This window comes from Ricinus communis, chromosome 5 (genome assembly GCF_019578655.1).
Source record: "Ricinus communis isolate WT05 ecotype wild-type chromosome 5, ASM1957865v1, whole genome shotgun sequence".
NCBI classification, from domain to species: Eukaryota; Viridiplantae; Streptophyta; class Magnoliopsida; order Malpighiales; family Euphorbiaceae; genus Ricinus; species Ricinus communis.
This window is the reverse complement of record NC_063260.1, coordinates 26,386,969-26,402,515: the sequence shown is the minus strand read 5'-3', so window position 1 is coordinate 26,402,515 and position 15,547 is coordinate 26,386,969. Positions and strand designations below refer to the sequence as shown.

At 35.9% G+C, this 15,547-nt stretch overlaps 3 protein-coding genes across 4 annotated transcripts; 1 reads left to right on the top strand and 2 right to left on the bottom strand.

Moving 5' to 3' along the window:
* Nucleotides 1–355: 355 nt before the first annotated feature.
* LOC8287767 (leucine-rich repeat receptor-like serine/threonine-protein kinase SKM1) lies at nt 356–3,922 on the bottom strand. Its single transcript, XM_002509910.4, has 6 exons — nt 3,581–3,922; nt 3,217–3,371; nt 2,898–3,115; nt 1,518–2,127; nt 856–1,374; nt 356–669 (listed from the first exon to the last, which is right to left on the bottom strand). Exons 1-6 carry the CDS (start codon nt 3,754–3,756, stop codon nt 560–562), a joined length of 1,788 nt encoding a protein of 595 aa, XP_002509956.2. The 5' UTR covers nt 3,757–3,922; the 3' UTR covers nt 356–559.
* A 4,069-nt stretch (nt 3,923–7,991) lies between these two features.
* Nucleotides 7,992–9,975, top strand: LOC8287766 (protein phosphatase 2C 51). The gene is made up of 3 exons (XM_002509909.4): nt 7,992–8,794; nt 8,884–8,989; nt 9,555–9,975. The coding sequence occupies exons 1-3, from the start codon at nt 8,057–8,059 to the stop codon at nt 9,851–9,853; spliced, it is 1,143 nt and encodes a 380-aa protein (XP_002509955.2). The 5' UTR covers nt 7,992–8,056; the 3' UTR covers nt 9,854–9,975.
* Nucleotides 9,976–10,609: 634 nt separating this feature from the next.
* LOC8287765 (endoglucanase 6) lies at nt 10,610–15,254 on the bottom strand. Of its 2 annotated transcripts, none has more exons than XM_048374186.1 (9): nt 14,799–15,254; nt 14,506–14,718; nt 13,943–14,143; nt 12,911–13,000; nt 12,644–12,808; nt 12,248–12,532; nt 11,796–12,144; nt 11,620–11,679; nt 10,610–11,418 (listed from the first exon to the last, which is right to left on the bottom strand). In XM_048374186.1, exons 1-9 carry the CDS (start codon nt 15,000–15,002, stop codon nt 11,117–11,119), a joined length of 1,869 nt encoding a protein of 622 aa, XP_048230143.1. In that variant the 5' UTR covers nt 15,003–15,254; the 3' UTR covers nt 10,610–11,116. The 2 variants fall into 2 exon arrangements, with proteins under 2 accessions (XP_048230143.1, XP_015584653.1); XM_015729167.3 differs by having other exon boundaries at nt 10,610–11,415; nt 11,572–11,679; nt 14,799–15,251.
* Nucleotides 15,255–15,547: the final 293 nt, after the last annotated feature.

The window sequence follows — 15,547 nt, the reverse complement described above, 5'->3', positions numbered from 1 at the left end:
TGTAGAAGATGCCCTGAAAATTCGTCTACAAAAGACATCGATTTTTTAATCAAGTATGAAAACAGAGGAGAAGGCATAAATGTTTTTAAAATTCTCACTTTGTATTTTTTATTTTTACTGTATTTTTTATTCTGCTTCTCTCCAAAATTGAATTTCAAAAGTAGAAAAAATAAGAAAAAACAATTGGGAGAAATCAACGTGACACAGGCTTGAATCAGTTCAGCCAAGAGAAGTGAACACGGCTGCGACACTCGGACATGTTAACATAGGCTATGGCCAAAATTGTGTGGGGAGAGTTCCTAGCTTATGATCTCAACCTTCCACAGATAAACAGAAAGAAATTTTCATAACCTGCTTGTGGAAGTTTAGACTGCATTTCATTTTCAAAGAAAGGAGACTACAGTCTGCTGATAATCATTTTCATTCTGCATCGTAATAGTTACAAGTGAAGGGGATAAGTGTTTCTAATGCAACAAACAAGATTGACGACAACCACCACCAAAGTGGATATCTAAATCCTTTTCGGTGGACAAGGGATCGCCCTTAACTGCATCTAGTATTAGTTTCGGTCCCAACTATTGGGCATCTTTGGCATTGCAATACCTCTTTCATGAGAAGATTGGTATTGTAATGCAAGTAATTCCTCTCTACTATACTTCAACCTTTGATCTGCACCACAAAATGAATTAAAGGGATTAAGCAAAATTGGAATCCCTTGCAGATGTAGACAATTGCCTTCGATAAATTTTTCAGCCTAATTGTGAAAGAAAAGCCTAAGAAATCGGAATCGCTTGCAGATGTAGAAGATTATTGCAATAAATATATCACCTAATTGCGAAAGCAAAGTACACCTACCTATAAAATGCTGAGGCATGGGCCAAGACACTGGCATCTTTCCCTGCTTCCGGCTCACATGTGGAGGTCTTGAAAGTATGCGTGATGGAGATGCACGGTAAGAGCTACTTTCATTTGGTGAAGACACATTAAGGAGTTCATGCCTCAATTTAATTGCTGGATGTTTTGTACAAAATGATGAGATCGCCTCCTCGGTCAAGAGCCAACACCCCCTCAAGTCTAGCATTTTCAGTGCCACTGGAGGTCTGAATAAATCTAGTCCACAATTTGTCAACACAGCATCACCAATGACGAGACTTGTCAACTTTGATAGAGATGACAAATGGTAAAGTGTCTCATCTGCAAGGGAAGCACTTTTAAGAGATAAATGACTCAACTCTTGGAAGCTCGATACAGGGGCTACGGCTGCATCCCTAACTTGGGTATGCTCCAAATTCAAGCTCTGCAAACCACTGAGGCCCTGTAAAGCTTTCAGTGAAGGAATCAAATTTGTTTCTACACCCATCTGGCGAATGAAACCTGAAAAAAGAGTAGAAAAGCCATTAGTATACAAATTCTAGAATACTGGTAATTTATTCACAGACATGCTAAATCACTGCATGCAGGTATGATATCCAATAAAAAAATGAAAAATAAAATAACTACAGCATAAGAAGTAGCACCTTTGATATTTGTATTGCTCAAGTCGACAACCTTTAGTGAAGACATCATGCCAATATATGAGAGGGCAAAATCATCGACAAGAGCATGAGATAGCGACAAATATTCAAGCTTGGGAACGTGTTCAGCTAAAATTGCTAATCCAGCAGAGGTAACTCTCGTTTTGCTCAGATTCAAATTTGTCAAGTTGGCTCCTATACATGCAACAGCTTCAATTGCATCATCTCCCATCATGGTAGAGCTAAGATCCAAGTGTTCCAGCATTTTCATGTCATGTAAGAAGTAGAATCCCTGAAGAGAAGAATTGGACACATCCAAGAAAGAGAGGAAACGGGGTTCTATGTTATAAAATGCTTCAGCCTCATTTGGGAATGTGGCTCCTGATAATATAACTTTAGTTAAAGGAGCTTTATCACCATCACCTTCAAGAAGAGACTCAATGGTGCAGTTACTCAAGTTTAAGTATTCAAGAGATAGCATACTGGGCAACCTTGTTACACTAGTCCAACCAAGATTGAGAAAACTTAGTTTAGGAAACAGTTGAAGAACAGCGACCCCATTGTTAGATATATTACTTCCCCAGAGGTCAAGGTACTCTAGCTTTGTCAACACCTAAAAGAAAAACAAACATTAATGTCATTTAACTTGTGAAATCACTTAGCAAAGGTTACTAAAAATAAAGCTTCATAAAGCAACTCTCCCGATTATGAAAGATTTATAAAGTCAACCAGCAGAACTGCAATCATAAATAATAGCAATGGGAAGATAAACTAAGGGCATTTAAAGTTGAAAGTCAAAAGAACAATAACTCTGACTAATGCTTGGCATGCTTCTGGTGGAAGGAAGATATTTTAATTCAAACAGAACCAACGGAGTAATCATGATTGAGCCCACTGCAGACTGATATCCATCAATCAACATGACTACGACAAACTGGCCAAAAAAATTAGAGGCACATATCCTTTTTTAAGACCTTCCAACAGGCTGATTGACTTTTGAAAATCATGATTGACAAATGGGTTTGAGTAGCACTCAAAACCAAAAGTTAGCTACCCATCATTGCAGACAAAGGTCTGGCTATGTATGATAAATGGGTTTAGATAGAAGTCATTTCCAAAAACTAGCTCAAAAGAAAAGGATGCCCAATCCACATATGTACATTATTATAATAGACCAATAACTAGGCGATGTGGGATAAATATAACTTCTAACAATGATAAACTGAACATCTTAAGCGGTTTGTCTTGGTTTATTGAACATTTTCCCTTCAAATTGCAGAAAGGAACCAGTATGATTCAGATATTTAAAATCCAAGCTCTTTAGCTGTGCAGTCCGCAATCAGCCAGAAATAAAAGGAGCAGGCATCTAAAAGTTACCATTACCTGGAGCGAACTCAATGCCATGTCAGTGACAGGTAAACCACCCAAATCCAAAACAGACAAATTTGTAAGAGAAGTGAGAAGTGCAACCCCTTTTGCAGTTAGACCTGTTTCTGGAATCCGCAGTATTTCTAACGATGAAATTGATAGAAGATGCCTGATGCCAGCATCAGTAACCTTCACAGATCTAGAAAGATCCAATTCCTTCAGACTAGTCATCCCTAAATCCAACCAGAAAAAAGAACACAAAATTGAAGCATGATTTTCCAGCAACTCAAAACAATAGTGTCAAATTGCTAAAAATAATTTCAGGGGTAAATACCAGTTAAAGACCAAAGGGCAGAACTAGTGATTTTATTACAATCAGCAAGATTCAGGTAACGCAAGTAACGAAATGCGCCTAAATAAGCCATCCACTCTGCATCCACCGCATTTTCACCTCTCAGATCAACCACCTCCACGCTTTGTTTGAAAACTCTACAGATACCCAAATCTATTATAATTACATTTCTTTTTCTTCTACTTCTCTACATTATTTGGAATGAATCATGTGCGTGCAAGAATTCTATTCAAAACCAATTGAATTTTTGAAAATTCTACGATATCAAATCTACTCAATTTAATTAAATTCTTGCATTAAAAGAGTGCAAAGTATATTTTTTCTTTATAAGAAAAGAAAAACTTACTCGAGCAAAGAAGGGAAAAGAAGGCGGCGGTGGAGGAGGCGGCGAAGAAGAATGTCGGCGAGAGGAGAAGGGAGGCGCTCCAAAGTCCGTCGTTGTCTCCGCCATTTGTCTATAGATTCTCTGCTTTCACAAGCTGCTTCTATGCACAAACGTACCAATTGGCTCTCTGTTTCCATTTTCTTCAAGTTGATTCCCAAAACTTCCTTCTTTGTTTTCTCTAATCCACTTGTGATATGATGAATTGACGCCCCTGCGCCTCCGACTGATTAAGAGAAATAATTTACAATCTAACTCTTTAAATATTGTTCAAGCGAGAAAAGAAGTCTTTAAATTAGTACCCAATAATCAATATATTTAAGGGAAAATTTCAGTAAACTATAACATGCGGATGCGGTTTACTTTAATACTTTGTAAATATCAAACTTAACCAAATTGCGTAATACTTTTAGTAAATACTTACCTTATAGTTAAATTACATGCTAGATTAGAAATTTTTTTATTATGTAATTTGACTCATTCATAGAATATTAAAATATAAATATAAATTATAAATTATAAGATAAAAATATATTAAATTATAAAATAAATTTAATAATTTTTTAAAATCTAATAAAATTTTATAAATAAATATTTATTTTCTTATTGTTTTGATGAAAAAATATTTAAACAGTCGATGTTTTTTTATTAATATATTCATTTTTAACTTTTACTTGTAATGTAATATTTAGTTTCTTTTTTTATACAGATGTATACTAAATTTGTTAATACACATTACAAACTATGATATAACGCATTCTTTTAGTAAAAATATGCTAACTTATTGATGAATTATAAATAATAAATATGATAGGTAATTTTAACTGGATAATAGTATAAGTGATCACTATATTTTGCATTTAATTTCTTTTGGTCACAGAAATTTAAATTTATTATATTACAATCTAACATTTTAATTTTGGTTATGATTTCATCATATTGTCAATAAGAATTCAACATGGTACATTTCTCTTTTTCAAATACTCTTTTTTATTAGTTATTTTTACTACGTGTCATTCTTTTATTTGTAAATTGATTAAATTAAAATAAAATTAATTCTGAATGATTGATACAAAAAAAGTTAAAATTTTATAACTAAATACAAATTTCAAAAACTATTCATATCATTGTCCCTAATAGAAGAAAAAAAAAAGTAATAAAAAAAGGTTGCTTAAGCACAACTCAAATTTCAATTCTAAACCTAATCTCAACAAGCATATAGTAGCAGCCACCATACAACCTTCTTAGGTATCAGGTTAAAATTTAAAATTTGAATTCTGAAATACAACTATATTTCTGGAGTATAAATAAATGACTTGAAACATTCTTATTTTTGTCGAACACCTTGTTGATGAATTTCACTATAAAAGATGTCTAACCTTGCAAATGTTACTGCATCCATAATTCTCTAGAAAAACCATTGGCAAAAGGTCCACCTTTAGCAAATTAGAATTAAACTCTTATTTTTATTTTAACTCAATTTGGCTCTTTAATTTTGATTTTCGGTCCTAAGCACCAAATTAACCACTTATTACCTAGTAAAGCATGTGGATCCCTACAACTACCAATTGGCATTATGCATTTCATAGCTTTTCTTGTACTGATTCTTTGTGTTGTTAAAGTTGCAGATGTTTTATGGGTTGCTTCAGTTGTAGGACGATGTTGAATTGGTATGGCTTCCCAGACCTGGGTGACATGTTGTTGGTTATATCCACCTACTGTAAAATGGTATCTGTTGATGTAATCTGTTAGTGGGTTTTTTTGGGAATAAAAATGGAACTTGGTTTTGGTTCCAATTTGCTGCTCACTTAGGATGCAGGGCAGTATCATATATGGTAAACATCCATACAAACATCATCTTTTGGTCCCTCAGCTTCACTCTCATTAACAACCTCAGCCTTCCACCATTAGCAGCCTAACACTGGTCCCTAATAAAAGCCTCACGCTGCCTCTCATTGACAACCTCACCCATGTCCATCATTAATAATCTCACCATGTCGATGTCGATTATTGCGCACATTCTCATTCATTCCGGCCTCTAACCAAGTTAATAGTTCAAGGCTTTGTTCAAACAAAGGCTCATTCCATATCATCATCAGCATATTTATCCAACATATTGATATGGCCTAAATGCTTCATTATACCACAAATATCATTATAACTATTAACTAAAATAGGCAATCAATTATGGAGTTGGCATATAAATTTCCTATTTATATTATAAAATCATAAATTCTTTTATGTATTTTTTTTCTTTAAGTAAGAAAAGAATAAAAAATCAGAATCAAAGTTTTCGATTTATATACTAATCTAGATTAGCTAGAGTTCTTTGTCCGAGCGCCTTATAATAAAAAGAATTTTGATATTATCAGTCATTCTTTTTGCCATATAAAGCCAACAATTACTTCAGCTTTATATCCCTATAAACACCAAATTCTTTAATCATTTCTTCAATACCGAATGACAAATAAACTCAAATGTGTTTAATTTTTAATAATCTTAAACCAGCAAACCCTAATATAATATTCAATATATAATATTACATGTTAAAGACACAAAGCTTCAAGAGGCTACACGGAGGCATAAATATTTTCTATGGCGACATTAGCACCACCTCCTTTGTGATATGATACTCTCTTCAATGGCGTCAATAAATCGATGCCCTAAAAAATATTATGTTCTTGTGCTTAAAGTGTTAAAACAAAGGAAAGGCATTAAAGAGAGACAAAAAGAAAGTCTTAGGGGTGCTTTCTTTAGGAAGTGGGGCAGTTAATTTGGCGTCTGGCATAATAATGAGATCCACAATATTTGATGGAAATTTTAGCCTACTGACTATCAGATTTAATTGAACTGTTCAATCCAAATTTAAAATCTAAAATTGGGTTGAAATGAAGAATAAAGACTTAATACTCTCCTAATTAATTGAGGAGTTTTTCTTTCTTGCCTTTTACCAAAAAGGGTCTTATACTACATGCTTCTTCTGGAAGAGGAAAGAAAGAAGAAGAAAAGTGACGTATTAGATTACAGTCGAAGCAAGATCCCATAAAACATTCATAATTCATCTAAAGATGAAAATTTAGAATAATCTGTGCAAATACAACATGACTATGCATTTCCATGACATCTTTAGAGTTCTATGGGCTATAGATATTATAGTTGGGGCACCAAGCAAACCCAAGGTGGTATTTGCATGCTCCACTGAGCAGCTATGAGATTGTGGAATCTTTTTTTATTCACTGACTTTCTGGGTTGTCTCGTGCGTATGTTATCAATAAAATGAACTTCAAATATATATATTTTTTCTTTTTGCTGAATCTTATCTCTTTACATATAAAGATGTTCAAAATAGTGTGTATAATTTTGCATGTCATAATAAATGAAATTGGAATGTTGCTCACACATCAACCAAAGTCTCTTTATCTTTATATCTCAGCCGTGCTTCATTTCGAAGCAAATTCCAAATGAATTTGTAGTCACTTTAATTGTTTCTTCGTGAATTGAATATGTACATTTACTTATTTGTTTACACGTTGGATAGATATGAGGTGTGGAATACCTCCAAATGGGTGCGATTGCAATTCGTAATGTACCATGTGACATTGCAATGAGGCACAAAGGCAGAAGACACTTGTCCCAGCTATTAGGGTACGAGAATACAAAGCGGCATAACTGAAGGGGAATAGAAAGAAGAAACCCTTTAACTTTGTACCTGCCACTCACATCCCTGATTATACTTTCCATAAGAGTGTTGTTAAATTTGTCTTTCAAAAGTGGTTTTCCTATCTCATTGTCCTGGATTTTCAGCTTCCGAGTTTGATTTCAGCTTTTTTTCTCCTGCCACCAGGAATTGGAGTCTTTTGAATAAACAAATTGGGTGTTTCATTTTATGCTCAAACAAGAGTTTTTTATTATTGGATATCCAAATCATACAATAAAAAATTCATTGCATTAAATAAGTAATAAACTTACATATTAAAAATAATAAACGAATTTAAACCTGTTCATCTTCTGTTTCTTTTGTCTTAAATAATAGTATCTATCTATTATACAATCAAAGAGCAATATATAAAAATAAAAATCTAAAGGATATCCACTAATTAAATAATAGAAAAACTAACAATGACTAATTATTCAGTTATATCAATGTCATATTGGATTATCATTTCATACCCATGCCATAACTTTTCATTCTTCGCATATGACCAATTTCGAATCCAAAAAGGCGTCTCTGGCCAAAATAAAAACACTGATACACTCGTTACCAAATCGTTTTAGCCACGTGCGGACACCTTCAATCCTATGCGTCCATGTGTGTTTCTTGGAAATTAACATCACCGAGCAAAGCAAACTTCTCATATACGAGCCGGCATGCCACGATGTTTTATTTGATAGCAAAAACCAAGTAAAAGTCCAAGAAGTCTATAAATGAGGAGTTAACTAATGGTTGAAACAAGTGAAAATAACCGCTATACCAAAACTGATCCTCAAAATAACTATCGCAAGAGATCAAGCTTACTGGATACTAAAGAAATGAAGACACTTTGCTCGGTGGATGGTCTTTATCTCGATGGAGAATATACCAAAAACAAGAAAAGAATATCAGGCGAGAAAGAAGAATTCCCTGGAAAAGAATCAATGATTCCTGATGCATATTATGATGATTACTCAGGAATACTGATGGCTGGTGGTAGTAGTGAAGGAGAGCGTAGTATGAGAAGTGTATCGCATGGTTCGACATCAGTTATTGGACGGAGGAGGTCGATGGAAGATGCGGTGACTGTGGCACCAGGAGGTGTGGTAGCTGGTCAGTCTGATGTCTATGATTTCTTTGCTGTTTATGATGGACATGGTGGAGCTAGGGTTGCCAACGCATGCAAAGAAAGGATGCACCAGTTGGTGGCTAACGAGTTGATTAAGAAAGAAAGGTCAAGTGATGAGAGTTATTGGGGAAAGGTAATGACGGAGTGTTTTAAGAAAATGGATGATGAGGTGACTGGCGGAGGAAAAGGGAACCTGGAGGGTGGTGAAGCGTTGGTGTTATCGTCGGAGAATACTGTAGGATCGACGGCTCTGGTGGTTATGGTGGGGAAGGAGGAGTTGGTGGTGGCTAACTGTGGGGATTCTAGGACTGTTTTGTGTCGCGGGGGTGTTGCTGTAGCTTTGTCCCGTGATCATAAGGTGATAAATTTGTTATTTTGTTTCTTTCTGTTTCTTTTTGAAAAGAAATATACATATATTTATCACTAGGTCTCGGTTTCCTTGGACAGCCTGACAGGCCTCATGAGCGCGAGAGAGTTGAAGCAGCCGGTGGAAGAGTCGTTAACGGGGACGGTAACCGAGTCCTAGGTGTACTTGGTACTTCAAGATCAATAGGTATCTCTTTGTAAAATTGACGGGTAAATTAGCAAGCTGGTATCAAATTTTAGAACAGTATATCAATTGATACCAAAACTTTAAATTGAATCAACATGGTATTAAAAATACAGAAAAACATATCAATTTAGTCCAAATGTCAAATTTCCGACAACAGATGGTGACGTGGCAAGCTGAGTAGGTATATTCTGGTTGTTTCGCTCCCTCGGCATGTGCCATATCAATTAACTTTATCTCCTCAGCTTGCCACATCACCATCCGTTGTTAGAAATTAAACATTTAGACTAAATTGATATACTTTTATGTACTTTTAGTACCATTTTGATTCAAATTAAAGTTTTGATACCAAATTAATATACAGTCCCAATGTTTGGTACCAGCTGGGCAATTTTGACACTTAAATATGTTTTATGTCTTTCCATGTTTGGTTCACTCTGTAAATAAAAACAAAAAATTCAATTCTTGAAATAGACTTTTCAAGAAATTCATTCTTGTTTCGTTTCTAAAGTAAATCAAATGTGATATTCTATTGATGATTAAAATTTTAATATCTGAAATAATTTAGGAGATCAATATTTAAGGCCTTGTGTAACCTCAGAAGCAGAGGTTGCAGAGGTTACAGTGATCAAGCGAACCGGATCGGACGAATTCGTTGTGATAGGAACAGATGGCTTATGGGATGTTATCTCTAACGAATTTGCTTGTGAAGTTGTGAAGAAGTGTTTACGTGGGCAGATAAAACATAGAAGTTTTTCAGATGAGTATAATAGAAGTCATGCTGCAGAGGCAGCGGCAATGCTAGCCCAATTGGCAATGGCTAAGGGGAGCAAAGATAATATCAGTGTCGTAGTAATTGAGCTATAAACAGCTGGAAATCGATAGATCCCCTCTTTTTGTAATGTTTTAGGCTTCTATCTTGGAAGTTTCGTACTTGTTTATTCTGTGTTGGTGAATAAATAAAACTATAAGAGTGTAAGTTTGAAGTATGATTACTCGAGACTAATCAATCATATAATTGTATTATACAGATAAGACCGATTGACGCCCGGATTATTCTGCTGCTAGTCCGCAGAATGCCAATTGGCCAAATTCTTTTTTGCCTTTTCTTGAATCCATTGAAATGGAACATGATAATTTAGAGCATTTCATCAACTCATGAAGCATCGATGTTCTGCACATAAGATTGATAGGGTGTTGAATATTAATCATCTCGTCCTCCGTAACATATGGGAAGCTGAGTAGTGAGACACATCAACTTGCTAGATCACAGTGTGAGTTGAAGAGCTTTACATGGCCATTTTATTTTTGTTACGAGGGTAACTTCTGCGCCTTCGGTGTTATATGCCAATTCAGATCATAATTCTAGCATTTGTCATCTACTTTTCTTTTGTTGCACATTTGTTTTTCCAAAATCCAAAGTCGGGATGTCTAATGCAGTTCTAAAACTAATTGAACCATATAAAAAGAAGGTCACAAACTGATGAGTTAGGGTGACAGGCAGTGAATATTGGAAGACTGTTGGGCTTATATTGGTATTCTGCCCCTTCAGAGAGAATACAGAAAGCTCAGTAAGAAGAGACTTGTGTATGCTTTTTCCAATTGGAGTAGGAGCAAGAAATATAATGCAATGGCACAAACTATATTCATATCGGAAAATAAAATTGTTGCAAAGCTTACAACATCACAGAACAACAAAAGAAACGAACACCCAAAGCTGTTTGCAAGTACAAAAGAAAGTAAGTGATTACGTGCAATCTATTGAGAAGAAGATCTTTTTCTCTTCTCAATGCTCACTCTTTTTAACTGTCTCTCTCTCTCAAACATATCTATATAAAACTAGTGAAGTGAAGGAGAAAGAGGATGAGCACCTTTTTCTTTTAAAACTGTCTCTTCACTCCTTTCGTCCTCCAACCTTCAATCTTATTGAGCCTACCACTAAATTCTACTCAGATACTAAATCAACAAGTTGAAAATCCCAAATGAAGAAAAGGTGTAGAAAAAGACCTTTCCGGACTGCTTTTTTCTTTCTTTTTTTTTTTCTTTCTGTATAGCTGCACAATTCTTACATTAAAACCACAGAAGCTACGCCAATCCACTCTCGTTGCTGTAATTGATGTAGTTACCTTTTTAGGCTAAAGTGTAGCTTGAAACTGAGATATCTGCGGCGGAGGCCGAATGAATATAGACAAACTCGAGACTTTTTCCCGAAGGTAAGGAGTTAAGCCATGATGGAAAAGCATAAGAATTTCCAGATGGTGTGAGACCCCATATAGGACCATACAGCTTAGATATTGAGAGCTTAAGATCTGTCAAAGTTTTAGCTGACTTGTTGGTGATGATAGTGGAATATCTGTAGTAAATTTTTCCTTTGGCATTCCATGATGTTGTCATCTTCTGCTCTATGGTAATAGGCGCTGAAGTTGAAGCTGCCAAAGATACATCTCGATTAGATCTTCATGTCCAAATTTAAATGCTCAACCTCGATGATGAGCCAGATCAAGAGTTTAAGAGAGATACTAGCATCCTCCGCCAGACATATGATAGAAAAGGAAAAGAATTTAGAAGGGAAAATAATTACATACCTGGAGCTGGAGTTACTTTAGGTTTTGGTGTTGGTGTCTGTTGAGTAGGAGCTGGAGTTACTTTAGGTTTTGGTGTTGGTGTCTGTTGAGTAGGAGCTGGTACCACCACTGCAGCAAAAGCAAATTTTGAATTGTCATTTACACAGAAGAGAAATTCCACTTTCGCAGACAGTCGAATGAACAGATAATAATAGGCTAACACAATTGCTGAATAGTCTATATACCTGGAAGAAGCTGGTTGTATCCTCCATGACCGCCATGTAATCTTGCCAATATGCCAAGAAGGGGAGCATTGTTGTAGGTAGCAGGCTCTGTCTGCTCATAGTTATCTCTTTCATCAGCAAAGTTGTCGTAAGCATCAGGACCACCGACAATAGCACCAGTGAGGAGATTAGGATCGCTAGCTTTCCTGCTATACCAGGTGGCATAACCACCTCTGCAGCTGACAAATGAAGGATTAACCTTAATGGAGACAATTGAGGAAGCCCTGTGGTGAACTTGTCTTGGATAGTTGTTTCCATATCCCACCATATAACTTGTAGCTCTTGGGTTGTCTCCAAGAATGTAATCCACCTGAAAGAGTTTTCGCGTTGCATAAACATTAGATGCATATATACTCAATATGACTAATTAATATAGGCCAAGTATTGCATATCTGATTATCAAATTTTTATACCTGAGATTTAGCAAAAGATAGGAGTTCAGATGGTGCAACATTGCCAGAAGAACACCTCATGCTTCTACCAGCAGAAGCAAGATAATCAGAGTAGACTGTAGTCAAGAACGAGGCACTTGTAACAAACTGCAAATTGTTCCATCTCTGACGGAAAATTAGGCCACCAGGAGTTTTCTGAACATTTCTGCTACCCTTTCCAAGGCATGAACACATAAAGTACTCGGCTTTTTGTTGGTACCTCTCAAAGACTGGTGCATAGTGGCCAGCTTTGCCTTGCATCAAGAACTGAAACAGTAGACAAAATCAATCATCCATCAATACATGGAAGTTTTTGATGGGAAACAATTACCAGAAATTAATTCAGATGTGACCCAGAAAATGTTTGAAAATCTATACCTTGGCAACAAGAGTTTGGACACCAGCATACTTAACATCCCATCCGAATTCAGTCATTCCCCAGCCAGTTCCACCCATAGAGTCACCATTATTAGCAAGGTAGCTCAAGTAATATTGGTTGTTAGTTGCCTGATATAACCAAGCAGCTGCCCATAGCAACTCATCCTGCAATTTTACAGGGCAAAAAGCAACAAATTTATCAATTAAAGCACTAATCTAATTGAGTTTATCCAATTGGGCTTTACTTAAAAGATGCTTAATCCTTACATTGTAGCCGCTAATTGAGCGATAATACTTTTGGGCAACAGTAATACTGCTGTCATATTTGCCTCTGTACTTGTCTGCAAAATCAAATAGCTGGAAAAGAGAAATAACAACAATAATAAAAGGGTCAGTGGCAACTCATGTGATTGTATAAAATGGTAAAGAGTAAATAGGCGAATATGCAGCAAGAGGAAGAAGTAGAAAACCGAACTACCACCGACAGTGTTGACACGTGAGAAAAGAAAAAGAAAATAAGTAGTGACTACTTGAGCGCTTTTTGTGGGTCGTAACACGTGGACGGTTTAGATCTGAGAGTACAAACAAATCTATACGGTTAACGGACAACAAGCGTGATAAGCGGGGAAAAGTGACCCCTGCATTTTCCCTCTGATGCAATATAGAAAGATTTTTATTCGCGTTCAAATTGACGTTATCAATGAGACAAACGACATCGTTTGTTCGCAATTTCCTTTCAAAAGGTTTTACATTGTTTAACTTGTGTATTTGATAATTGTTTGGAATCTAATTCTTTCTTTGACAAGCGAATGACCAATATAACATCTTAAATGCCAAATGGGTATTTACCAAATTTCTGGTTTTTCTATCAAAGAAATAAATAAAATTTAAGTACCCATTTAGATGCTAATTTGCGCCATAAGGCAACGGTTGTGAATGTGTCATTAATGCACCGCTGAGGCGCTAACATAAACTGTCAAGTTGCAGGGGCTCATCCTGACAACCAAACAGCGAGGTTAAGTAACTGACTCTTTAACTTGCTAACATACGCCATTCAAACCAAACCGGCAAAAGAAAAAGAATTTAAAGCTAAGCTTAAACTACGGCTTAACTAGACAGTGAACCAACTAGTCAGTCAGCAGTAGCCCATGTTAGGACCCAACCCAACTAACCCTATCAGTTCCCCAGTAAAAGAAATTAACTACCGTTTCCTCCATTAATGAAAATTATTTTTCGCGGTTTTATAACCCGCAGAAGAAAAAGAAATATGTATCGGGCATGGTGTAGTTTTATTTTTACCTGATGTGCATGAGCGAGAAGTTCATTGGCATAGGCAGGGTTGTGGTGGCGGAAAACCATAGAGGCGGCAGCCATGGCTGCGGCGGTTTCACTGGCAAGATCCGACCCTGGATTACTTGGATCTATCTTGTAAGCACGGCGGTCCGTGGTCATGTCTTCTGGTCTTTGCCAGCAGTAGTGGTCACTGTTGCCATCTCCAACCTAACCGAGAAACAAACATAAATATAAATTCTTTATTTAATGACATAACATCACACGACTACTTTTAATATTTTAATTATGGGATGTCTATTATCAAATTGGAGATGTTTTCTTGGTATTTTAGAAGTGTTAAAAAATAGGCTTAGCTTCAAAACATAATGAACAGGAGGGAAACTACTTTTTAAGATCCAACTTTTTTCCTACTGTAAAAAACAGGGCAATTTCTTGATTTGAAAGCAAAAACAGGCACTTTCTTGATTTAAAGCAGACTACATAATTCGGTACAGTATACTTGAACTAAAAAAAGAAACAGTAATGCAAAAAAAACAAAAGAACAGCGAATTAGAAAAGGTGAAAGGTACCTCTCCATACAGAACATAAGGTTCAGGATGAGCTTTAATGAAGTAATCAGTTCCCCACTTAACAGCATCAATAGCATGACCAAGTTCACCACTAGCAGCCATTTGTTTACCATATTCTATTATGCTCCAAGACATCATTGTAATGGTAAAAGCCATAGGCAACCCAAACTTCACATTGTCCCCTGCATCATAGTACCCACCTACTAGATCCACCTGCAATTTCCAAAACCATTGTAATTAATTAATGGCACTTACCTTTAAAATTCCAAGTGAAAGAACGGGTTTAAACTTACCCCAGTAGCCTTGCCATCATTAAGACCAGAATTAGCTCTCCAAGTAACTCTTTGGTTATGTGGAAGATAACCAGATCTTTGAGCTTCAAAGAAGAGAATGCTCTTGCTTAATGCTTGACCATAGTCATGGGCAGCAAAAGCCAAAGGAAGGCAGAACAGCAGAAACAGAGGAGCCATTGAAGTGAGCATAAAAAACTTCGCCATAGATGTATATGTATAAACACAAAGATTCCCCGGTCAAGAAAAAAATGGGGATACGTAGTGCCACTAACCCACAGATTGGAGTAGGTTAACTAAGGAAAAAAAAAGGACGTTTTGGTATATAGCTTCCTGTAAGAGAGAAACTCTTACAAGAGAGATGCTTAAAAGCAGAAAGAGGGAGGTGTGGGAGTTGGGAAGATGTGAAGGAGATGAATGCTATATATTGAGGAAGGAAAGGAAGGTATCAAGGAGCTCAGGAGCTCAATTAATGAAGGAGAAATTATTTTATTATAAAGTTTTTCTAAAATGTATTTATGTTTTATTTTTAATTTTTCTATTTTGAAAGACTGGAAAAAACAGTTAAGAAAAGAACATAGTCATGTGGGTGTCCTTTGGCTCTTCACTGGAAGGGTCGGTGTGGATTTAATGTACTTTATCGAAAATATAATATTACTAAATTATATAAATTTATTATTACAGCCTCATACATATATATATATATTTGAGAGCATGAATGGTAAAAACAAGAAAGCAAGAGGGAGATAACG